At 40.1% G+C, this 27161-nt stretch overlaps 1 protein-coding gene across 1 annotated transcript; it reads right to left on the bottom strand.

Annotated features, from left to right (window-relative positions):
• Positions 1-1786: 1786 nt before the first annotated feature.
• On the bottom strand, positions 1787-27161 carry SH2D1A (SH2 domain containing 1A). Its single transcript, XM_004587668.2, has 4 exons — positions 26853-27161; positions 7647-7710; positions 3301-3436; positions 1787-2267 (listed from the first exon to the last, which is right to left on the bottom strand). The coding sequence occupies exons 1-4, from the start codon at positions 26987-26989 to the stop codon at positions 2227-2229; spliced, it is 378 nt and encodes a 125-aa protein (XP_004587725.1). The 5' UTR covers positions 26990-27161; the 3' UTR covers positions 1787-2226.

Raw genomic sequence — 27161 nt, 5'->3', positions numbered from 1 at the left:
CGCCAGAGGACTTAATCCAAGGCATTCTCCGTAGACTGATTCTATGCACTACCATAAAGGTCCCCTGCCTGTAACAGGCAAACAGACAATTACCTAAGCTTGTCCCCACTGACCTTATCTCTTAAGAGCAAATTTCAGAGGGAATGAACCAAGTATTTATTTGATAAGCTGACATAGTCCTTGTGGGCCTGCTGACATATTTTTTTTTTCTTTCCAAAGAGAGGTGTAAGCTTGGAAATATATGCGCTTTTTTGTTCTACCTTGACTCAGCATCTTATGGGTATACATTAACATGGCACTGTTTTAGATATGGCACGGATATGACCTTTCTGCAAAGGTGCAAGTTATTATGTGCTGGGAAATAGCAAGATGTGCATGTTCAGCGAGAGAGAAAGTAAAAAAAGAAGAAGAAGAAGTAGTGATGAATGAAAGGCTGACCAAAGAAAACAGATGGGGTGGGTTCATCAACTGGCAAATTTGACAACAGCCGAATCTGAAAAGCACTTACCTTTCCAGGGAATTTGTTCAATAAGATAAGTAAGATGGCCTTCATCAATGCTTTGTTTATTAATAGCTTGTCTGCATGGTTTCAAAAGCAGCATTTTAAGACAAATTGGGTAAGTAAAGCTTTCAAACAATTTATTACAATGTGAAAGATCATTAATGAATCCAGATCGTTTTTCCAAAAAGCGTTCTCATGAAGGAACATGCACTCATGATTCATGGGTTGAAAATTAATCCAGACAGACACATTCAAGAGAGTGAAAAATCACACACTTTATAATTTAAACTCAAGTTTCAAATAACTTAAGAAATATGAAACATATGCAATTTATCTTGAAAACAGGCTTTCTAGAATCCGTTACAAGTTAAAGTGATGCTCTTATCTTCAGGAAATAGGAAACCACACCCAATACCTTGTTATGACTGCCCGCTGCTTTTGCTCCCACAATATCCATGTTCATTTTGCTCAGAAATCAGATCTTGATGCAACATCAGGAGTAATTCTGTCTCTCAGCAGTTCATCATTAGTAACCAAGCTCACCAACACTCTTGCATAATCTGGAATCCCAATTTATTAGTTCACAACAAAATGAACCTTTTCCTGTGGACCACAAACCAGCAGGTATCGATTCATTCTGCCTCTAAAGACAGATCTACCTACACATGGGGAAACCTCAATTATCATGTACCCATCAACCTTTAATATTATTGTTTTCTTGTGCAGCTAGACAATGAACCATCTGAGGATAGGGATCGTGTGCTTTTACCTCTCCAACCCCTAATATCCTCTCAGTTTTGTTGGGTAAATCAACCATCTGAGCCTTGAAGCAACCTGACATAAAATCCATCACACAACTCATGAAAGTACAAATGTAAATAAGAATGCTACATAAAATTCTGACTCTCACTTAGGTTTCAATAGCCTGGAATTTTTAAAAAGTTCATGCAATCATAAGCTTGCTTCCAAATCATTTCCTGCAGACCAGCAGCTCCTGACAATTTCCTTTCAATGAGGTTTTACACAAAGTGGACACGAATGGTGCAGAAGCGAATGAAAACACAGAACCTACTTCTCAGGCTTGCAATTTCAGATCCTGTTGCACCAAATACAGTCAATATTCAGAGCATATTTTTTAACTGTGGGAATTTTAAACTCTAGATTAGTTTGCAGATTACTGTCCAACATGAGAATACTAGGCAAGAATCTGGCTTTCAGAATGAAACAAACGCTATACCCTTAATCTAGTTCTTGTTTTAGCGCACAGTACACAGCTTCATGATGCCACAGCTAGTGGAGAACTACACATGATAAAGGTGAAGGTTACCAACCAACATCCCTCTATACAATCAAGCAAAATAATTTAAAATCAGTTAAACCTCAAATAATATTTCACTAACAATGGTGCTTTGGACAAAACCTGAGGATTATTTTTATTCATGTTTGGCAAGAATTGATGTCAATCTTTTATAAAGCATTCATTGTGCTTTAAATTGCTTCCCATTTGGAAATACAATAACTGAATATAACCTCGGGAATTATTTTTCTCCCCATCCTCATTTCAAAGCTCTTCATTATCTACAAAGCCCATCTCAGCTTTAATATTAGGCTCCATGCTTCCACTAGAGGACTATGACAGTTTTAGAAATGCATTTATAGCCCACTACAAGACTTCACATATATTTAAATTACTGAAAATAAAGAACAAGGTATTTTGTTTTTCTTCATGGTGCTTTCAGGCATACATCAGGATCTTCTCTTCTTCCTAAATAAATAAATAGCAAAAGTTAAGAAAAAGATAAACTTGCAAAGTATTCACACAATAAGCTAAAACAAACTTATAACCAAATTTCCCTGTGTACAATTCACAATGATAGAGCATGACAATATATCTTAAGTAACTTTTATTTAAGACTGAGTTATAAAGGATGGAATATTGGGCAGAAAAGAACAAGCAGCGAATTGTCAATTAGAATCCTATTTCTATTTCCATTATTAAGGCTAACCATTAATTAATCACTTGAGTTTAACAGTTGATACTTGAATCCCTATTCAAAAAAAAAAGATGTAACAATTAATTTTATCATAAATATTTATGGCTTCAATCAATGCATATCCTCTTTTTCCAAACAATTTGCCCCTTTCCATAGTGGAATACATTTACATTTCAGATTGTTACAGACACTGGCAGGTACACAGTCATTTTAGCCTGACACATGAGTCAGGATAGCTTTGCTCAGGAATTACAACAATCTGTGCCAGTGGAATAATAAAGGCCACTAATTTAATTTTCTTTATCACAATAAAATTTCATTAATCCAAGGAGCACCATTTCAGACACCACAATCAAACAGACCAAGTAACATTAGCCTTTATATCCCTGAAGCGGGAGGTGGGAGCAGGAAATGGTTTACGAGGCAAAGGTAAAGAACTGCCAGGGTATTCCCCGAATTGTCCCACTTTTCAAATTGCTTTTGTGTCTGAATTAGTGGAGTGAAACAAGACTTGCATACCTACAAAAAGAGGCTAAGGCGACAGAATGAAACAATAGGGATTAAAATATGTGGACTCCTAGAGTCATCGGCATTTTTGCACAGCTGTATTTAAAGTTTATGGTATACCACGCTGAAATTATAGCACATAGCCACATCTCACGTGATCTTCCAGGCATATCAACTTTCTCATTGCATCTTTCTTGCAGAACTTCTAATAACAGTTCACCTATTATAAATAGGTGAATTCATAACCCTGAGCTTCCAAACTCTGCCAAAGAATAATGGAAGCCAGCTCTGCAGTACCTTGTGTACTTCTAGCTGAGGACTTCTTCTCAACTGGATATTGCAGTGGTATTACAATGCCTTGATCTGGCTTCTGAAATGCTGAAATAAGATTTTTTATTTTCCGGAAAAATCTTTTATGTACCCCAGGTGCTGTCTGGAAAATAAAAGACCAAGCAAATTATTTATCTACCTCCATATGGATATGAAAAGGCCTATCAAATTTGCAAGGGGGTAGAGGGCACGAAAAGGTACCATTTATGTCACTTGTTCAAATATTTGAAAACATAAGGAAGAAGGAAAAACAACATTCCAGAAGAGTTTGCTTTGGTTGGTTGAACTTCCCTGCAAGAGGAGTTAATGAGCTGTCATTTAAGCTTTCCCGAGGGTGGTATTAGTTTGCACAAGCTCTTGCTCATCACCCAGCTCTTCCTGCCTGCTACCCATCATACATTCCAAACCTCTAAGGGTATACAGGCCATTACCCACAATGAATTCACCAATAGAAGGAATGCAGTGAAACACAGAAAAAAAACACAAATACTATAGTTCATTAATAAAAGAAAAAAAAAACCCTAAGGAACCACCTCTTACCAAAACAAAAACAAACGAACAAACCTATAGCTCGTTCTCCCTGGTATCACTGCGCAATATAAAATACTATGCAGGAAATTAAAACCGTGTGTAATCAGTTAGTCCTCTTACTCTTTAATATCACAATATTCCTTGCTTCATCCTTTTCATAAAATTGTTTCATCCTTGGGAAACATCCTTATCCTCCCCAAAATGGCTCTCTCCATCAGCACAGCACTGTGACAGTTGCTTTTGCCATGACATGAGAATAGAAGACTTTAGAAGGTCACATTTATTTGTTTGTTTCTCTTAGAATAGTATTTGTAGGCAACTATTAAAATGTGTTCCTTCCCTGACATCAGATCTCTTGCAAAGACAGTGCCTGAAATCAACAACTATTTCCTGTAAATCTTATAAACCAAGCTTTAGGCATTAGCTCCAAACTGTCATTTCACAGGAAACAAAATATCATTGCTATGAGCAATTCAACAACAGCTAGTTTTTTGTTTTGTTTTTTGACAAAGATGTTTTTCAACTTTTCCATCTGGAAGATTTTTGAGGAGGAAGCTGTTTATGATTTTATATCTAATGAGAAACCATGAAGGTCAGGATGCAAACTTCTGTCAGCCAGTAATCATTGGAGATGGCAAACTCTCCATAGCAACTCTTGATCTTGTCTAACACTGGGTTAATTATTCTGTGCAAAACTTTTGAAGTTCTTTTTAGCCCTGATACATCGACTATATGCTCACAGTCGATGTGTAACACTCTCCTATCAGACTCCTCAGTGATCCAAACCCCAGCCTAAAATGCCATTGAGACTTCTTCCAAAACAACATAGCCATTCTTTGAGAGGCAAAAACAATTCTTTGCCTTCAAGATAGAATTTCCAGATTGTAAATGTAGTCCAATGTATTACAACTTCCTTAAAGCACTTTTAGTTTTCAGCCTCTATTTCCTTACAAACTGGCAGTCACTGGCTGATTCAATTATTCCCAGTTGACAGATGAGGAAATGTAAATACAAAGAAGTTAATCAGCTTTCCCAAGGTCATGCGGACAAAGATAGGCAGAACTGAGATCTCAAAACCCAGACTCTTGCTTTTCAGATTAACACTGAACTAACAGTGAAGCTAGTCACAGATAAGAGAACCTAGTATGGAAATATGGCACACCACACATCTTTTGACTGTCCTTGTAGCTTGTAAAAATCTTTTATCAAGAGAAGAATCAGTTTTATGGGCTGTGATATGCAGTTAACTCTTCATTATCCACACTAACAGAGGAACAATACCTCTAGCTATATAGAAATAATTCGAATTTGGCATACAATCTATCACTGGCAAATGACTGACTAAAACTTACTGTTTTGTTTCGGGTATTAAGTAAAATTACTTAGAACAATCAAATACCAAAAAGAGAGAAAAAAAAAAAACCACCACCAAACCAAAAAAAAAAGGTTTTTTAAGTCAGTTGAATCAACAAGGAGCAGCTGGTACCTTTAATATACAATGTAACACCAATGCACAAGTTAAAAAAAGATTGTTAACATAGTTCCCTAATAATTTAGCAAAAATTTTAACTTGAGCCACACAAGGTAAGTTAATACACTAGGCAATAATCTAACCAAAAAGTCTATCTGAAACTAAAAGTATACAAAGCACGTGTCCTTCATCAGTGAATCCAATACTGAATTTCAACACAAAGCTCAGCATTCCCAGGATGTTCAGCATAAGCTGCTGTAGTGATTTCTCTTGCAGTGTGACAACCTCAAAAGGTTTTCCAAAACCTAGTAAAATTATCTATCCTTTACCCAATGTTGAAAATGTGTGTATCCCAAGAACTGTACCACCGACAGCTACTGTCCTGTCCCGGAACTCAGCTGTTGTTCAAATTTGCACATTTCTCATAATGACTCCTCCTAGTTCTCCGTGGTAACATGTTTTAGATCACAGCTGGTTGTCAATATACTCTAGAGAAAGCTCGTCTGGTCAGGTGGTATGAGCTCTGAAAATACATGTTACTTTAATATTCACTTTAGCAAAACTTACGACGACTCACGTGGCAGGAAAATAAAATGTGATATGCATTTTCTACAGTTAAAAACATTTTTAACTGTCTTCTCTTTGGGAACAATCCATGCCAATCTGCTGCTGTCTTGGTGCAGTTGATAAAGACATTGGACAAAGGCATGCGGGGGCATTTATGTGCAGTAAGCTCTCTCCTCTGTAACAGGATCACAAGCATGCAACCAAATCATATTAAAGCCCTAAAAATTATTTCCAGAAATACTCTAGCAGCTGAAGGGTATTTCTCTAGGGAAAAGCCTTATTTATAATCAAACCATATAAAATGTGTGTCTGTGTGTTACACAAAACTATTCCTCATAACTTTAATTTCATAATCATCTCTGCACTGAAAAAGAACTTTAAAAGGTACATTTGAATTCGAAAAAGCACTGCTCCTTTAATGTTTCATATTAGTTATCCTGAAATAAAGCAATGTGTTTAAAAACTTGCCTTAATTCAAAATGTTTATAGTCTGTCATCTATACTTTCCAATTTATTGATGAAGACCTACGTATTATTCTGAATTTTTTTTAGGTCTCGATGTTAGAGTTCCTTAAATGTGTAGAGTGATTGAGTTCTGAATAGACATTGAAACTAGCACTTGTGTTCAAAAGCTTATAAGAAATTAATGCTATAAAGAAAAACTGTTATAAATACGCAGAAATCAGAGAAAGCTTGTGTTTCAAAGCTCCAGTTGGAGAAGCCTCTATGAGCCCTAGGATGTGATGTGCTGTATTATCAAGGTCCATGGAAATGGATTCATTCTAGACAGTTCTTGAAATATTCCAATAGCTTTCAAATGTTTTCAAAGCCATAAAAACACCACCACCACCACCCCCCGCCAATGAAATCTTATTCAGACCTTCCAATTTACAAGCAGAATTAAAACAGAACTGAGACAGAAACCAAGGCAGATAGGAAAAACCACACCCACTTATCTACTTGCCCCTCCCCCCCGGCATGCCCCAATGTAGCCTCAAGCCCTTCAAGTAGGAGAACAGTAGGCTACTATATAGTACAGCTCTCTAGTCCCCATATCCCGGCACAGAATATCATCAGTTACCCTAATGCTTGGAAAAACAGTCCCTTTTTTGACCTGCATCAACTCACTCAGAACTTGATCCAATTAAGCCACATTGTTGAGGACTCATTCTGTGCCAGGCCATATAGCTAAGAGCTTTGTGAGTGGCATCATCTCGTTTCTTTCTAAACATGAGTCCTGTGAGTAAGCAATGAGCCATAGGTTCAATTTACAGACAAAGGCACTACTTCACCAAAGTATTTGTCCAAAGCCATAGGGAAGATCAAGGACAAAGATGGAGCATCCCAAAACTCAGACCAACCTGACAACAAAGTGCATACTTTTCCACTTACTGACTAGTTAATGAACTAGTCAATGAACAAGTGCTGATTTGATTATTTACCTATTTCTGATATGCTTTCTAGAGTTTCACATAGGCACTTAAAGTTTGACACTCTCCTTTAGCATTTTGAGCTTTCCACCAAAGCTACTTTACACAACACAGTGATGCCTGCATAGAACTGGGACCCAGATTCTCGAAGGCTTCCTAATGATCCATGAACAAGTTTCAATTGGATACTTAATGGTCTAAATATGAGTAACGCTTTGGTAACATATGATATGACTGTATTTTTATAAAACCAACCTAAGATTCAAACACCTCCCTGATACCCACAGAAGCAAAAATAAAGAAAAGAACTATACCTCGGCACTCCAAGAACCTGTTTCTGTCTGGGACACACGATATGTATAAATGTAACCTTGATACCTGTGAAAGAATAGATTTCCATTACTGAAAAAATTCCAAAAGAATAACGGAAGTTCTGAATTTCAGCTTACTATTATCCATAACTGCTACATATAAGTAAGACAGTATAGCACCACTGCTTTCACAGGAAGCACAATCCACTAAATCTAACTGGTTTGCATATTACACCTGACCACAATCTCTGAGAAGCCTTCTTTATCTTTTCATTTTCTTTAATGTCAGAACCCATAGCCCTAAGGATCTGTACAGTAGAGAGAACCATTTAGACAGAAATAAACTGGAGACTTACTGAAATTGATAAAAACCATGAATTGCTAAACAGTTTTGACAGAGTGTAAAACAGAGCTTTAAAGAAACTTCACTGGTATAAGGTACTTTCGGGTCCCATACATTAATAATATTTTTAAGTAGTATCAGCATTGTAAAACTATTGTAAGAATGTCCATATCATCCTACCACTACAGTATGCAGTTATGTATACTCTATAATGTAATACAGTAGGAATAGTCATTTAAATTAAAAAGGAGTGCTGCCAAAGCACTTGAAAGCAGCTTCTCCTCCTTTTAACTGGGGTAAACAGTAGCTCTCATTACTCAGTTTGCATGCACACTGCATATCTATATAATTGATTTCTAGTACATGCCAGGAGCTTTGCATGCTCAGTTAGTCTGCTCAGCTGCCATAACAAAATATCACAGACTGCGTGGCTCAAACAACAAAAATATATTTGCTCACAGTACTGGGGTGGCAGGAAAACTGGCTTCAGCTTTTCCTCGCAGCATGCATGAGAGACCTCTCTCTCCCCGGCCACTTGTGTCTCTCTCACGTGTGCACTCGTGCCTTCTTTCTTAAAAAGCCACCAATCCTATCTAATCAGTGTCCCACCGTTGTGATTTCATTTAACCTAATTTACCACCAAAAGATCTCATCTCCAACTAACAGTCACATTGGGGATAGGGATAGGAGTTTTAAAATACTTTGTAAGGACACAATACTGCCGCTAGCATATTGCCCCCAGCCTGCCATGTTCTTCTCACATGTCAAACACATTCATTCCACCTCAACATCCCCCAAAACATGTAATTTATTCTCACATTAACCCCAAAATTAGAAGCACCCAGTCTCACTTAAATGTGATTTAATCAAAGATGATAGGCCTAGGGCTTGAGGTATCACTTACCTTGAAACAAAAATGGCGGGACAGTCCTAAAACAGACCTCCTCTTTCCAAAAAGGAGAAACGAGTAGGAATTAAGATGTGACAGATCCCAACCAACAAGGTGAATTTCCTTAGCTCTTCAGGCTTCAGAATACACTTTGACTCAATGTTCTGCCTTCTAGGACAACTGGGTAGGAACGCTATGTCTATAGCTCTGCAAGGCAGTCCTGCCACCGTGGCAGATGGATGGCCACACCCATGCAGCGCTGTTGGATGTTAGTCCCACCATTTGCCTCTGTAGAACTCTATTCTTTAACAATGCAGTATTTCTTTTTATTTGAAAGGCATAGTTTTATGGAGAAAGAAGGAGAGAACAGAGAAAGAGGTCTTAGAGCTGCTGGTTCACTCCACAAATGCCTGCAACTGTCAGAGCTAAACCAACCCAAAGCTGGGAGCCAAGGGCGTCCTTCAGTTCTCCCATGTGGGTGCATGGTCCCAAGGTTTGGACCATCCTCCACTGCTTTCCAAGGCAACAGAGAGCTGGATGGGAAAGTGGAACGGCTGAGACACATTGGGCACCCCATAGGATGTTAGAGCTTGCAAGTAGAGAATTAGCCTGATATGCCACCACACCAGTCCCCCAAAATTCGATTCTTAACATCTGCTGAGGTGACTGGTTGATACCATGGGTAATATTCTTAAGATGATATAGTTGATAACCACATACACTTAATATTCTTTCTAGAACAAGTTTTCTGGTTTTGTGCAATATGATCAGGCTGAGAATTTCATAAATCTTTTAGCTCTGCTTCTTTTTTGCTTACCAATTCTTTCTTTAAATCATCTACCTCCTTTCATGTTTTACTACAAGCATTCAGGAGGAACCAAGTGATTCCTTTGACACTTTGCTTAGAAATTTCTTCATTTGGGTCCAACAGGGTAGCACAGCAAGTTAAGCTGCCACCTATGATACTAACCTCTCATATGAATAACAATTCAAGTCCAGGTTGCTACACTTCTGATCCAGCTACCCATTCATGCACCTGGGAAAGCAGTAGAAAATGGCCCAAGTACTTTGGTCCCTATTGCCCATGTGGGAGTCCCAGATGGAATCCCAGACTCTAGGCTTCAGCCTGCCCAATCCTTTCCACTGCAGCTCTGTGGGGAGTGAACCAGCAGAAGGAAAAATCTCCTCTTAATATTCCCATTGAAACAAGTAGGTAAATCTTGATAAAAAGAAAATCTCATTTAAATATCCAGGTTCATTGTTTACAAATCTCTCGCAAAATACTAGAAAACAGTACAGACAAGTTCTTTGCCACTTTATAACAAGAATCGCCTTTCTTCCAGTTTCCAATAAAATGATCCTCATTTCCACAGATCTTACCAGAATGAACTTCAGCATCCACAGTTCTACCAACATTTTGTTCAGAGCAAACTAGGCTTTCTAGTAGTATGCACTGCAAAAGTCTTTCAGAAAAGCCATTATCAAGTACAAAACCTGCATCCACATTTTGAGGTATTTATCAAAGTACCCTACTTAGTACCAAAATGAGATTACTCAGTCACAACAAAGTACCATAGGCCAGGTGGCTCTGACAACAGACACGTGCTTCTCACAGTTCTAGAATCTGAGAAGCCCAAGGTTAAGTTGCTGCCGAGATAGGTTTCCTTCAGAGGCCTCTTTCCTGGACTTGAAGGCAGCCACCTCCGGGCTCCAGGCTCACGTGACCTTTGCATCACACATGTGAGCTTTTTCTTCTCACACACCGTCCACTTATGAGCTCACTTCATCTCAACTACCTCCTCCAAGTTTTATTCCGAAACACACACAGAGTAAAGGTTCAAGCTTACGAATTTTGAGGAGGGAACTGAATTCATTTCCCAACACATAAGTTGTCTCCTTCCAAGCTCACAAAAATCCCAAGAGCTTTATGCTGTGAAATTCATTCTATACAAGAAGGACCTTAGACTTTTAGAAGTTCAACAGGGTTGGCACTGTAGCGCAGCAAGCAAAGATGACACGCGCAATAGCTGTATCCCATTCGGGTGCTAGGTTGCTCCACTTCCCATCTAGTTTCCTGCTAATACGCCTGGGAAAGCAGCAGATGTCACAAGCACCCATACAGGAAACCCAGAATTCTCTGGCTTCAGCCAGGACCAGTGCTGATTGTTGGAGCCATTTGGGTGGTGAACCAGTGGATCAAAGATCTCTCTCATTCTTTTAAATGAGTCACAAAAAAAGTAAAGTAACCAAAGTCAGACTAGCAACAAAGATATGTTTAAACCAGGCTTACTTGACTCTGGGATCCAGCTACTGATTCCCACACTGTATTTTATATCCTATTCTGTCACATATGGTAATGCTAGTTACTTTGCCTAATGAGCTTTTACATCACAAAAACATGAGCTTTATGCTGTATTATTTCAAGTTTTGAATCTAAATCAGCATGGTTTTACTTGGCACATTTTTTGGCTGCTATTCTTGGACATACATTTGGTCCACAGAGATATTTGGTTACGATGCCCACTAAAATCTGGTTAAAATGACTATGTTTAAATTCAAGAGATGATTACAAATGGAGTGTCATGTTTGAATGCTGAATACATTTACCCCATCCCTCTAGAAGTTTTTTTAATATATGAAATCAATTGTTGTATTTTTAATCAATAAGCATCCATATTGATTATCTAGAGAATAAAGGAAAAAAATTAAAGTACTCTAACTGGGTTGATTTGAATTTTGACCCTGAACCAAAGTTCAACTAGACTGCTGGCAGAATCACATTTTGGGTATAAGTATTTGCCAGAATTTTTATGACATGTAAACTATGACTTTATATATGTCTACATATATAAAGCATAGAATGTTAAAAAAAAAAAACCTTGTTTTTCAAACAATTAAGAGCTATCAGAAAGTCCACAGGTTTTCGTAAGCACTCTATGAGAACTGGAAACAAAAGACTTAAGTGACTTCGTTAAATCCACACAACACAATGGAGATGAAAGCAGGAAATATCTAGGGTCCTTAGTTCCATTTTCCCTATGGGAAGTAATTAACTGCAGTAACTCAGTGTTATTAAGGATAATGTGAAAATGAATTATTTTAAATTCCAGTAACACCACAACAAAATGGTAAGTAACCCATTCTCTACTTTCTAAGGTGGTGAGCCTCCAAAAAATGCAATGAATCCATCTCCTACTATCACCAGCTTCATTTAGTCAAAATAAATGAATCTGGTTTGAAAATTGTTTCCTAACGAATGTGATCTTATCTTACTTTCAGTTAAGCAGCAGGAACCCGAATACCACTTCAAAGGTTCCACCTCCATCACGCTCTGAACAACCTGGTGGTGTCAATGGCACAGGAAACCTCTCAAGATTGACTCATCTAATAGTAACAATTTCCTTCCCCCACCCAAAAAAATCCCTTAAATTTCTGAATGAGCAAAAGTATTTTCTTCCTCAATCAAAATATCAGTTCATGTCTTTCATTTCAATTTGCTGAAGTACCTCACCCAGGATTCCCTGATAGTCAACTATCAGCATAATACGGCATGGATAGAAGAGCTCTGAAAGAGTACAGTGTGTGTTCCCAGGGTAATGGCGTTAGGATCATCAAGGGGTTTGTGAGAAAGGCAGACTCTTACACCTCACCCCAGAAGTGAGTATCCGCAAATGGATGAATAGATTCAACATGTGTGGTGTGTATATACATAAATATATATAGTCAAATATGATTTAGCCTATAAAAAAAGGTTAGCCATTTGTGTAATATAGATGAACCTGGAGGAAACACGTTATAGTGAGATGAGCCAGGCACAGGAAAACAAACATCACATGCTCTCACCTACACAGGGAATAGGAAAAGGCTGAACTCATAGGAGCAGAGAACAGAATGGTACCTATGAAGAGCTGTGATGGGATGAAGACAGCAAGTGGGATATGTTGGTCAAAGGTGGTACAATTACAGCTAGATGAGAGGAATACTTTTAAAATGTCTATTATGGGGGGGTGTCAGTGTTGTGGTGTATCAAGCTAAGTTTCCATCTGTGATGAGGGTATCCCATATGGGTGCCAGTTGTCCTGGCTGCTCCTCTCCTGATCCAACTTCCTGTTAATGGCCTGGGAAAGCAACAGAGCAAATCTTTAGGCCTCTGCCCCAATATCAGAGACCCAGAAGGAGCTCTTGGCTTTGGATTGGCCTAGTTCCAGCTATTATAGTCATTTGGGAAGTAAACCAGCAGATAAAATATCTCCCTCTGTCACTCTGATTTTCAGTAAAAACTAAAAATAATTTTTAAAAAAAGATCTATTGTGGTACCAGTATTGTGGCACAAGTTAACTAGAGTGCTGACTCGAGTCCTGGTTGCTTAAATTGCAACGCAGCTCCTGGCTAGTGTGCCTGGGAAGGCAACAGAAGTGTGTGAGCCCCTGTTACCATATGGGAGATCCAGATGGAATTCCAGTCTCCTGACTTCAACCTGATTCAGCACCTGTCATTGCGGTCACTTGGGGAGTGAACCAGCAGACTGAATGATCTCTACCTCTTTCTCTGTCACTTTGCTTTTCACATAAATAAATAAAACTTTTTAAGAGATCTGTTGCACAATAAAGGGACATTAATATTAGCAATGTATTCTTGAAAACAGCTTAGAGAACACATGTTCTCATCACAAGCAGTTACATATTTGAGGTGACACATGTTAATTAGTTCAATTTGGCCATTCCACAACGTGTACAAACTTCAAAACATCATATACACAATAAATATGCACAAGCCTTCCTTTTCAATTTTAAAATATAACAAACAATTATGGTGGGAGAAACCTATAATAGCTCAAAATTGCACTAGGGAATGGACATTAAGCCCAGCAGCTAAGATGCCTTCATGCCACATCAGAGAAACTCCTGGCCCCGGCTCCTGATCAGTTTCTAATCAGGGAAGTCCCTGGGAGTCAGTGGTGCTGGTGCTAACTGGGTTTTGTTCCTCCCACAAGGGAGATCTGGCTTCCAGCTCAACCTCTGCCTCTGGGTATTTGTGGAGTGAACCAATGAATGAGAATGGACTCTACCTCTGTCCCTGTCTCTCAAAATTACTTTCTAAAATTATACAAAAGTTGAAGGCAGTAGTTTCATGTTTTCCAAAAATACAGACTGTGTTGACATTGAATGATAGTTGTGTAAACAGCAGACACCAAGCGACACCCTATTGATTACAACTATTCGATGTTGTCTTTCTCTTATATGTATGTAAACTGGAATTTAAACACATTATTGCACATGAACTTTCCTTAAAAATCTATGTAAGTGACTATTGAAGTATAGGTGAGGTGGTCACAGAAGGTGGCTGGGAACCCGCATTTACTTTTAACATATTGGTTACTCATTACTATGTCAATTAATTCCATAATGATGTAAATTTTTGCTGATGGTATGTTGGAGCTTTCAATTGACTGGGATGATACTCTGCTGGCTCTGTCATCAGACCAGAGAGGGTATACCTAAGAAGCCGTTGAACTTGACGGGACAATAAGATGCTGGACTCTATGTTTGGTATACGCTTGCAATGGGGAAATCTCAACTGAACTTGAGCTGTGGTTATGCAACAAGGTGGAGGAATCCACCATGGTGGGAGGGTTTGGGGAGGGGTGGGGAGAACCCAAGTATCTATGTAACTGTGTCACATAATACAATGTAATTACTGAAGTTAAATAATAAATAATTTAAAAAAAATTTAAAAAAAATCTATGTAAGTGACTAATAACATGTTATGAAGAATTAAAATTTGGCTTTTGCCAACTCACCTGAGCAAATCACAAACATGTTTTTTAAATTGTAATATTATCTCATGATTATCTTTCCTCTACCTTTCTATTACTATAAACTTAGTATGATTAATGCCAGCACTGTGTCCCAACAGGCTGATCATCAATCTTCAAGCACCAACATCCCTCATGGGTGCCAGTGCATGTCCTGGGTGCTTCACTTCCAGTCCAGCTCCCTGCTTGTGGCCTGGGAAAGCAGTTGAGGACAGCCCAAGTCCTTGAGACCCTGTACCCACATGGGAGACCCAGAAGAAGCTCCTGGCTACTGGCTTTGAATCAGCTTAGCTCTGGCCATTGTAGCCATTTGGGAAATTAAAACAGTGGATGGAAGAACTTTCTGTCCTTCCTCTCTGTAAATGTGCCTTTCTAATAAAAATAAATAAAATTTTTAAAAAAGGATGATTTTCTCTTTTGCTCTATTAAAACTTTTTTCTCCTTATTAAAAAAAACTAGAACTTTAAAATTTATCACAGAAAAATAAGAAATCAATATGTATAGAAGCATAGAATTTTATTGTTTTCATTAATTTGCTTTTCTAACCTGCATATATGTATGTTAGCACTACAAACCATGAGCTTCTTTACTCTCTGCTGATGTTAAAATGTGTCTTTGTTTTAGTGCGGGCTTATGGCTTACAGTTAAGATGCCGACGTTTCACATGGGAGTCCTTTAAGGCAAGTCACATTTCCTGCTCCCACTTCCAACTTTTTGCTAATGAATACCCTGAGACAGCAGGTTCAATGAAGCAGGAATCCTACTATTTACACAGGAAACCCAGATTCAGTTCCTAGCTCCTGGTATGGGCCTGGCCCACTTCAAGCATTGTGGGCATTTGGAACGAGAACCAGCTGATGGAGATCTCTGTCTGCCTCTATCTCTTATACTAAATAGCATAAAATGTTGTAATTCACATAAGATTCATTTTTATTTAAAAGGCAAGTTTTGCAGAGAGAGGGCAAGCAGAGAAAAAGATCTTCTATACGCTATTTCACTCTCCAAATGGCTGCACTGGCCAGAGCTGAGCCAATCCAAAGCCAGAAGCCAGGACTTTCTTCCAGGTCTCCCACACAGGTGCATCCTCCACCGCTTTCTCAGGTCACAACCAGTGAGCTGGATGGGAAGTAGAGCAGTTGGGATACAAACTAGTACACATATGGGATGATAGCGCTAGCAGGTGGTGGATTAGCTTGCTGTGCCATAAGCAGGCCCTCAAATTTTGTCTTTCTTTCATTAAAAACTGACCCTACTGCTTTAAGAAATGCTTGGGTTAGAAATAAAAAAGATAGACCCACATTGTGGCACAACAGCTTAGGCCACCACCTACAAATGCCAGCATCCCAAATGGGCACCAAAGTGAATCCAAGCTGATCCAATTCCAATTCAACTCCCTTCTATTGTACCTGGAAAGCTGAGAAATATGGCTCAAGCATTCGGGTCCTTACGCTCACAAGGGAGACCCAGAGGAAGCTCCTGTTTCCTGGTTTCAGTTAGACACAGTCCCAGGCATTGCAGCCATTGGGGAGTGAAAGAGCAAATAGATCTACTCACTCCCCCCATAACACTGGCTTTCAAATAAACAAACACTATTTTAAAAAATAACTGAACAAAAATAAAGCAACCTCACTTGTTTTCTGAATGGGTCAGTGTTAGGGGCAGATCTTGATTTCAAACTGACAAAACCACATCAATACCTTCTTTTTACCACTTCAACATATAACAATTTGACTAGATCTGACTTCCTCATGACACTGCAAATATAGTTGTGTCCATGCCTACTATGTCTATATGAACTAATGCAATGTGCAAAGTTCAAGACATCATTATAATGTGCCTGCTTCTTTCATAAATACTTCAGAAGAATAACCTACAGAGTCATAATTACAAACTTCACTCTTCCTTAAAAGTTTTTTAGGCATTTCCATTTGAAAGGCAGATTTTCCAGAGAAGAAAAGATGGAGAACTTTATGCATCCACTGGTTCACTTCCCAAATTGCCACAACAGCCAATCGAAGCTAGGAGCCAGGAGCATCTTCCAGGTCTCCCACATGGGTACAGGTTCCCAAGAACTTTGATCATTCTCTGCTGCTTTCCCAGGCCATAAGCAGAGAGCTGGAATGAAAATGGAGGATCCAGGAGATGAACTAGCACACATGTGGGATGTTTGTGCCACAAGGAAGAGGATTAGTCTGATGCACCATTGCACCAGCCACAACAAACTTCATTCTTAAAAAAAATGAAGATCTTTCTTTTTTAAAAAAGATTTTATCTATTTTTATTGGAAGGCAGATTTACAGAAAAAAAAAAGATACAGAAAGATTTTCCATCCATTGGTTCACTCCCCAAGTGGCCACAACGGCTGAGGCTAAGCCAATCCAAAGTCAGGAGCTTCTTCCAGGTCTCCCACATGGGTGCAGGGTCCCAAGGCTTTGGGCCATTATTTACTGCTTTCCCAGGCCATAAGCAGGGAGCTGGATGAGAAGTGGAATAGCCAGGACACGAACCAGCACCCGTATGGGATCTCGGCACTTGCGAGGTGAGTATTTAGCCACCAATCCATTGTGCCAGGCCCCAAACTTCATTCTTTAAAAGTCAATCTGAGGACCAATGTCATTGTGCTTCAGGTTAAGCTACCACCTCTGATCCTAGAATCTTACATGAGCACCAGATTCATGTCCTCATTACTCCACTGCTGATCCAACTTCCTGCTAATGTGTGCATATAAAAGCAGCATCAGTTAGCCCAATTACTTGGACCTCTGTGGCCCACATGGGAGATCTGGATGGACCTCTGGATTCCTGGTTTTGCCTCAGCCTAGTCCCAGCTATTATAGCCACTTAGGGAGTAAACCAGTAAATGGAAGATGTCTGTCTCTCCCTTCCACTACCCCTCTCCTTTCTCCATCTATCTATAACTCTGCTTTCCAAATAAATCTCTCATTAAAAAGACAATCTGAATTTTTGCAGCAGTCAAAAATCATTGAAGTTCAAGTCCGATAACACTATATAATACTACTTTTGATGAGTCTTGACAATAAATATATTGTTCTTCCTCTGAAGTGCCACATGAAATTTTATTTACACACACTTATGATCTAACTTTAAATTATCATTACTTATAGATTAAAAAAAGACTCACTTATTTGAAACACAAAGTGGCAGCTGAGAGGGAAAGGGAAACCGAGGGGGAAAGGGAGAGCAGACTGCATCCTCTGGTTCATTTCCTAAAATGGCCGCAACAGCCAGGATTGGGCCAGGCTGAAGTCAGGTACCAGGAACTTCACCGAACTTTCCCATGTTAGTACACAAGTCCAAACACATGAGCCACCTACTGTTGCTTTCCCAGTCATACTAGCAGGTAACTGGATCAAAAGCAGAATAACTGGGACATGAATTAACATCCATATTTGGTGCTGAAGTTATTAGTGTCAGCTTAACCCACTGTGCCACAATGCCAGCCTTCAATCGATTTTTATTAATAAATGCATATTACATGATAATGCTATAAATACTAACTCATTTAATAATCCTCACAACAACTGTGAGGTAAGGTACTGTTATTAAACCCCGTGTCCCATTTTACAAGTAAGAAACCAACATTTCGGTACCCGGCGGCATGGCCTAGCGGCTAAAGTCCTCGCCTTGAACACCCCGGGATTCCATATGGGCCCCAGTTCTAATCCCGGCAGTCCCACTTCCCATCCAGCTCCCTGCTTGTGGCCTGGGAAAGCAGTCGAGGACGGCCCGAAGCCTTGGGACCCTGCACCCTTGTGGGAGGCCTGGAAGAAGTTCCTGGTTCCCGGCTTTGGATTGGCGCACATCGGCCCGTTGCGGCTCACTTGGGGAGTGAATCATCAGACAGAAGATCTTCCTCTCTGTCTCTCCTTTGTAATGAAAATAAATAATAAGTCTTAAAAAAAGAAATCTACATTTCAGTGATATACCCAAGGTAAACAGCTAAGTTGGAAGATATTGGGATCTTAACCCATGTTGTATGTTGACTCAGTTACACAAGAATTTCAAAAACTTAATTGAAAAATGGAATTAAGGCCATATTGCATCATACCAAGTTGAACTACCACGTGCAATGCTAGTATCACATGAATGCTGGCTAGAGTCCCAGCTGCTCCACTTCTAATCCAGCTCCCTGCTAATGTGCTGGGAAAAGCAGCAGAAGTAAGCCAAACCCTTGGGCCCATGCACCTACATGGGAGACCCAAAAGAAAATCCTGGATCCTGGTCTGGCCTCTTCAGTTGCCACCATCTGGAGAGTGAACCAGTAGATGCAAGCTCACTTACTCACTCTCTCTATTACTCCCTCCCTCCTCTCTACTCTCTGTAACTCTATCAATAAATCCTTTTTATTTTAATATCTTTTTATTGGAAAGACAGATCTACAGAGAAAAGGAGAGATAGAAACAAAAGTTTTCCATCTGCTGGTTCATTCCTCAAGTGGCCCAGTAGCCAGAGCTGAGCTAATATGAAGACAAGTGTCAGAAGCTTCCTCTGGGTCTCTCACATGGGTGCTTGGGCCATTGTGAACTGCCTTGCTAGTCCACAAGCAGAGAGCTGGATGGGAAGTGGAGCAGCCTGGACACAAACTGGGACCCACATGGAATCCTGGTGCTTGGAGCTGGAAGATTGGCCAATTGAGCCATCATGCCAGATCCAATCAATAAATCTTCAAAATAATAGAACTCACTGTGGTGTAGTTAAGCCATTATCTGGAGCATCAGTATCCTATACAAACACCTGTTCAAGTCTCAGCTGCTCCTCTTCCAATCCAGCTCCCTGCTAAATATGCCTCTGAAAGCAATGGAGGATGGTATAAGTGCGTGTGTCCCTGTACCCACATGGGAGACTCAGAGGAAGCTCCTGGCTCCCAGCATTGGCCTGGCCCAACCCCAGCTACTGCAGCTATTTGGCAGTGAACCAGCATGGACAGATGACTACTCCACCTAACTCTGCCTTTTAAATGCATTTTAAAAGAAATTTAATTAAAAATTAAGCTTACTTGGGTACAAAAAATTTGAAAAATATATGGTCTTCATAATACACATATTCCATGAAGCTTCTAAGAATTCCTCATAATTTCAGGGATTAAAGTAACAAATTGATCTTCGAGCCAATACTAAAGGCACAATTTCCCAAACAGAGGGAATCTGCTTGGAGAGCAGGATAGACTTCTACTGAAGGAGGGGGAGGTGAGGAGAAGAAATTAGGTGACATCAACTTGGATGGACTCCCTGTTCAATTCACCTAAGAATTATCTTCAGACTAATAGGGTAATTTCAATTTTACATCATCAAACACAGCACATGTTTGATTTGAGTACAAATCATCCATTTTATGGTTTATAAGTGACAGCATCAATCCATCAGGCTCATTCTGCCATTAATAGATTGTATGTAGAAAATATGAAATAATTGCTAATAAAATTGTCATGAGATAAACACTGAACCACTGAACTCAAAAATGAAATTCAAAAGCCAAATGTGGACTGGCATTGCAACCCAGTGGGTAAAGCCACTACTTAAGATGCTGTAACCCATGTCAGAGAAGTGGTTCAAATCCTGTCTGCTCTACTTTTGAGCCAAGCTAGTGTGCCTGGGAAAGCAGTGGAAAATGCCCAAGCACTTGAGTCCAAGCCATCCATGCAGGAGGTCTGCATGGAGTTTCTGGCTTCTGGCTTTAGCCAGTAACTAGGTCTTGGCTATTGTGGCCATTTGGGAAGTAAACCAGCAGATCAAAAATATCTCTTGCTGTCACTCTCTGTCCCCCCTTGTTTCTTGGCCTTTCAAATGACCAAATATTTTTTTTCTAAACTGAATGTTAAGTTGTAACTTCTCAGAAAATAAAGTTAAGCTATAAGTCCAAGTGCTTTGCCATACTAGTCTCCTCTCTTACAACTGACAAACAGGAATTTGATTTTGTCACTGCTACTCCTCCATTTCTCCATCTCAATTCAATGAGCATTTAATTCTCAGTCACCCTTTAAACTTAAAGGGGAAAAAGATAATCACATTTCTCTCTGAAGACATATATGTCAAATGACTTACTACATGTCCCTGAGGCTAAAGAATTATAATCAGCATGTCTTCCAAATCTTCCAACAGACAAGTTGCAAGCCAAAGCAGATATGTACAGAAGGAACTAATTATGGAAATAAACTATTTTGTCAAGCTAATCATTTCAGATATTTTAAATCAGTTTTCTTATCATTATCAAACAATCCCAATAGACAGGACTTGCCCAAAGGCTATGTACATTAAGGGTAAATCAGGGAGAAATATGAGAGCATATATGTATCTCACAGAAAACAAATGATATATTTAGAAAATCAAAGGGAATAAAGTAAAACAATAGCTATTTGCATATTTTAAAAGGCATTAAGTAGACTGGATGAATCCACAAAAAGTACATGAAATCAACAGCTTTCCTTCATGACACAAAATATAGTGTAAAAAGACTTCATCTATGATAAAAACAAAAACCAACAGACAAAAGTAGAGATAAATTTAAGTGTGTAAGATCTCCAGGAAGAAAACTACAAAACTCTGTTGATAGACATAACTAATCACAAATGGAGAGACACATTTTTAGAAAACAATGTCAAATTCTTTAACGATAGCAATACCTCCTTCATTTGTTTGTTCATTTAATGCCACCTCAATGGCTTAACCAAACTATTCTAGGTACCATTTCAAAGAACCAGCAGGTAAAAAGAGTAAATATATAGCCTTTCTGTCTACTGGCAGCCGTGAAGTAAGCCAAGATGAATGCATACATGCGCATTCAGGAACTATACAAAAAGCTTTCTCCTCAGGGTCCACTGTGGGTATTACTGCCAGCTCTCTGGGCTCTGCTTGGCACTACACTCTACCAAGTCCAGTAAAGCTTGCAAACTGGGGCACAAGGTCAAGCAAGATTATATCATCCTATATGGGATTTATGTGTACTGTGGTGGCCGCAAGTACTCAGTTCCTAAGGCTACATCCTATGGCAAACCTGTCTATCACAGTGCTAACCAGCTGAAGTTTTTACAAAGCCTTCAGCCTGCTGCCAAAGAATGAGCTGGATACTACTGTGGTCAGAATTTCCTCACTGATCCATTCCATAAAGCTGTCAGAAGCAATGCTGGCACGCAGTGAATCACCAAACAAGGCCACAAGCACGGGCTGACATCCACAGGCCACAAGAACAGTGGCCTTAGAACATGGTTGAATATAAACCAAAATTGAAATGTCTATGAAGAAGTCACAGGTTGTGGTTGAGAACCTGCATTTTCCTATTAACATATTGGTTAATCAATACCATGTCAATTAATGCCACAATGTTGTAAATGGTTGGAAATATTATGTTGGGGCTTTTAATTGATTGGGATGATACTCTGCCGGCTTTACCTTCAGACCAGTGATGGTCTCACCAAGAAACCATTGATCTTACCAGGATAATAAGATGCTGGACTTAATGCTTGGTAAATAGCTCCAATGAAAGAATGTCAACTGAATTTGAACTATGGAAATGCAACAAGGTGGAGCAATCTGCCGTGGGGGGAGGGTGTGGGGAGGGGTGGGGGAAATCCCAGTGCATAAAAAATATATCACATAATGCAATGTAATTAATTTTTAAAAAATGAAATGCAATAAAAATATGTTTAAAATTAAAAAAAAGAAAGGCTATCAGGACCACCACACCATGGTTGATTCCTGCCGTGCAGCCTGGGGAAGGCCCAATCTCTTCCAGCTGCGCCATCAGCATCAGCACCAGTAATATTCGTGAAACCCATAACTCATAAACCATTTCAGACAGACAAAAAATAGCACATGATTTTTAAACATATCAAAACATCATTGTACTATAGAGCTACTGGTACAAAAATAGAGAAATTGAGCCAAAAATATATCCCAGAAACAGTAACTATTACATAGAAGACTTTAGTATATAATAAAAGCCTACAAAAAATCAATGAAGAATTAAAGTTACTGGATAAATATATGGGGAAAATTGCTATCTATCTGGAAGCCAAATCACATCAGATCCTTTATGCATGTGAAAATAAAATCCCTTGGCCTGGTGTGATGACTCAATGCCGGGATCCCATACAGCCTCTAGTTTGTGTCCCAGCTGCTCCACTTCCCATCCAGTGCCCTGTTGTGGCCTGGGAAAGCAGTAGAGGATGGCCCAAAACCTTGGGACCCTGCAAGTGCATGGGAGACCCGGAGGAAAGTCCTGGCTCCTGGATCAGCTCAGCTCTGGCCATTGTGGCCAGCGGGGAGTAAACCAGTGGATGGAAGAGTTTTCTGTCTCCTCTTCTCTCCATAAATCAGATCTGCCTTTCCAATAAAAATAAATCTTTTAGAAAGAAAGAAAATTCCAGCAGGTTGGAGTTGGGGCACAGTGCTCTCAACTGCTGCTTATAATCCTACATAGGAGTGCCAGTTAAAGACCTGGATGATCCATTTCTAACCCAGCCCTGCTAATATTCACAGGAAGACAGCAGAAAATGGCCCAATCACTTGAGCCCCTGCATCCATATAGGAGACCCTGGATAGAATTCCTATCTCCTGGCTTGCACTTGTCCCAGCCTCAGCCAGGAGCCAGCAGATGGAAGATTTTCTCTCCCTCCTCCCTCCTGTCTTGTGTAACAAGAAAAATAATGGCAAGCAGCAAGCTAAGATAGCACAACAAATCTGCAATTAATACACTAAGTTTATAAGTTTATAGATAAACTTACAATATACTAGGAAAAATAGAAAAATCCAAATGGTTTGATGACAAAAATATGCAAATAGCTCATTTATGAATGAGGAAATTATATGGACTGGGTCAATTCAAAGCCAGGAGCTTCTTCTGTCTCCCACATCAGGGTAGGGGCCCAAGCATTTGAACCATCTTCTGTTTTCCCAGGCCATAAGCAAGGAGCTGGGTCAGACATGAAACAGCCAGGACACAAACCAGTGCCCATAAGAGATCCAGCACCACAGGCAGAGGTTTAGCCTACTATGCCACAACTCTAGCCCCAATATTGAATTACTAATCACAGAAACATAAAAGAGAATATAAATACAAATTAAAGAATGCAAAATTGGGTGCTTTAGTATAGTAGATAAATCTTCTGTCTTAAGGTCAACATCCTACATGAGTACCAGCTTGTGGCCCAGTTGTTCCATTTCCATTCCAGCTCCCTTACAGCATGGGAAAAGTAGTGGAATATGGTCAAGTGTTTAGACCCTTGCCACCCACATGCGAGGGCTTGGATGAAATTCCTAGCTCCTGGCTTTGGCCTAGTTCAGTGCCAGCTGTTATGATCATCTGCGGAGTGAACAGCAGATGGAGGGTTCTCTCTTACTCTAACACACACACACACACACACACACACACCACTTTCTCTCTCCTCCACCCCCCCTGACTTTCAAAATAAGCCTTTAAAAATATCTATTACTTGGTTAATGGGAACAAACAAAAGAGAGTGAGAGGCGATTCTGAGTAAGCCCTGCCATCTCTGTATGTTTGCTAGCTATACCTTGCTGTTCAGGACAGGATACCATTTACATTGTCATATCTATTGCGTAAGTGTTTTGGCTTAAAATGAACACAGTGCTTATTTCAAAATAGAATTTGATTTAGTAATTACAGTGGCAGTATCACAAAGAATGAATGAAATGTTGATATTTATCAAGAGGAACACGTAGCTCAAAGACACATAGAAGAGTTGACAAAAGTGAATGCCCTCTGCAGGACCTTGTGCCTATCACCCAAAAGATCTCACGACACTTGGAAGCCACCAGACACCACTCAACAGGCACAGTAAGGAACACCCAATGTGCCGACTTCTCTGCCACTTTATGAGGAGGCTTGTGTGAAGAACAAAGAGTTCTAAAATCCACATGATTACATCTGACAATCAAATTTCCCACCTGCTTAAGTTTATTCCTTGTATAGTTCTGGCCTACATGGGCAAATGGCACCAGTTGTCCTTTGCTTTTCGATTTTTCACTTACAGCAATCTCAATACAAGCATTATGGATCCTGTTTTACACATCTGGAAGGCCTGGAGAAATGTGAGTGGCTTCATTTAAATTCCCTCAAGGCCTCCCCATATCAGATCAAGCTCTTTGTAGTTAAAAGCAGAATTTCCTTCTATAGCTCATTTGTTAATTATGAAATATTTGCTGACTGTCTATCACGTACCAGGCTATATTGCTAGGACTGGAGACAATGTTCCTTGCCCATATGGAGATCACATTTTTTTCAGAAGAGCCCAGCAGTAAGATTAAGTAAACATTCACACATCTGATCTTTCTATCTCCTGGAAGAAAAAGTATGTAACTGGAACAGGAGAGGGCATGGACAGTGGTTAGGGCTGTCACAGAAGTGCTCTCTGAAGGGTCATTTGTACAAACCTGCAAATCTCATTTTTGGCAGAAGGAGCATTACGGGCCAAAACCCTAAACAGAAAGCATGCTTGGAGAGCTTCAGAATGATCCAGGAGAACAGAAAGGGTGAAGCCTTAGCTGTACCTTGCCACACACCAGCCCTTGATCTTCCTGCCCCCTGCCCATGCTTCTCCTGGCCCTTCCCCTTCGTTCCCTCTGGGTTAAGAAGTGCATTACCTCCTTTTGCTTGCTTCCCTGAAGCAGTCCCTTTAACCTCCCACTCACTCCACTCTCTTGATAACAGCCCACTTGCAAAGAAATACCCAATGTTTGAAGGTGATTGTCCCATGTATCTTGATTTGAACATTATGTGATAAATTGCATGTACTGAAACGTATGCTATCATATGCGTTTATACAACATGGACATATCAGTTAAAATTTTGAAGGAAGTTTTAATTTAAAAAAGAAAAGAGTATCTAAGAATCCTAGCTTTCATTGCCCTTTCCTGGTTTTACTCAAGAAAAACAATAATATCAGGAAAACATGAAGCTGTGAGCTCAAGAAATTAAAGAGCTGACAAATGTATTTAGTAAAATCTGAAAACTGTTACTAATAAGACTTGACCATTTTTTTAAAACCTGTGGAATACTGGTGTCTTCAGGGGTTATTTTATCCCATTGGTGACAATGTTTGAGCTAGATTCTTCCTTGGAAATGCCCCCAGGAATACTACAAGTTACCACCTAAAAACAGAAGCATGTGTTAATAAGCGTAATACCAATAGTTCATTTCCACTAAACATTTACTATGTGTCATTTTCAGAGTTACTTTTTACATGCATTATATATGGCATGGAATCACCACAGTACTATGAGGCAGGAAATACAATGAATCCTATTAAACAGATGAGAAAACCAAAGGAATGAGTTACTCAATCGCCAGAGCCACAAGCCCAGCACCTCACTGGCACCAGATTTAGCTCTCAAAGCTCTGTGCCTCAGGAGCGCTGGAACAAAGAAGTGCATCTGATTCAAAATGGAGCATTCACACCAAGACGCGCTTAGACAAAGGCAAAGCTGAATCATGACAACGGTGTTTTCCCGCTGTCATCACTCCCAGCTTTCACCGAGGAGGGTCTTGTTTCTGAAACCTCCTGCCCCCTCCACAACTCTAAAGCTGAGCCAGAGCAGCAGTTTTCCTCACACACACTCACTCTCACCCCGCCTCCCACCATCCTGACCTAACTGGTCACTGCCCTCTTACAGTAATGGACTCTGCCCTTAGTCAGCCTCCTCTCCCTGAATCTGATGTTCTTGCTTTGGGACGGCTCTTCAAAACTGAGTTGAGAAAAGCCTTTTCTACCTTCCAGAGTTGGGGGATCCAACACTGGCTGTCCCACCATTCCAGGGCTGGATCTTGCTGCCCTCTGTTAAGTGTCAAACTAGAAGCCAGGAGCACGTTTCTCACAGCAAAGATTAAGTTTTTGGCCCATGTGTCCCCACCCTTAAGGATATGTTCTGAGGCTGCCCTCAAAATGCCCTAGCAAAGTCCTTCTTGGAAGGTGGCAGTCAAGGAGTGAAATCTCCAGTGAGACACTTAGGTCAACATGGGACCTGAGGTAGAAGCCTCTGGGCCATGGAATAGAACAGATCCCAATGAACACCTGCCCATCTTGACCTCAGCCCAGCTGCTCCCTGCCCCTCCCCATGCCCACTGTCCATGCTCAGCACAGCCCCAGGTCCTATTTGCAGGTGGGCTGCTAGCACCACAATGTACTCACAGCACACATAAGCAGTACACGCCCGGGACGCTCTCACTGTCCCTCAGCAAATAGCTGCCGTCCAGCCCAGTGGAAAGCAGGAGCTTCTCGCCGGTCTCCCTGCTGATTTTGCCATGATACACAGCTACAGCATCCATGGCCCGGTGGGCAGGCTGAGGTCGCAGATGCTACTTGGGTAATGACAGCTACTGCAGGCAGGCACAAGTCAGCCACCTGACTCCCAGTTCAGCTAGATGTGCAAAAAGAAAGAGAAGCACCCGAACAACAGGATGTTGTCTACCTGCCTAAAAACCTCCTTCTCACACTTCA

The sequence above is a fragment of the Ochotona princeps genome, chromosome X, assembly GCF_030435755.1.
Source record: "Ochotona princeps isolate mOchPri1 chromosome X, mOchPri1.hap1, whole genome shotgun sequence".
NCBI classification, from domain to species: Eukaryota; Metazoa; Chordata; class Mammalia; order Lagomorpha; family Ochotonidae; genus Ochotona; species Ochotona princeps.
Note: the sequence above shows the minus strand (reverse complement) of the source record. Positions and strands in the feature narration are given on the sequence as shown.

Coding starts and splice junctions, on each gene's coding strand:
- SH2D1A (XM_004587668.2), bottom strand. CDS start 26,989: ATGGATGCTGTAGCTGTGTATCATGGCAAAATCAGCAGGGAGACCGGC. Junction 7,711..26,852: donor GTGTACTGCTTATGTGTGCT/GTGAGTACATTG, acceptor ATTCTTTCACAG/GTATCAAGGTTACATTTATA. Junction 2,268..3,300: donor CTCAGCTAGAAGTACACAAG/GTACTGCAGAGC, acceptor TTATTTATTTAG/GAAGAAGAGAAGATCCTGAT.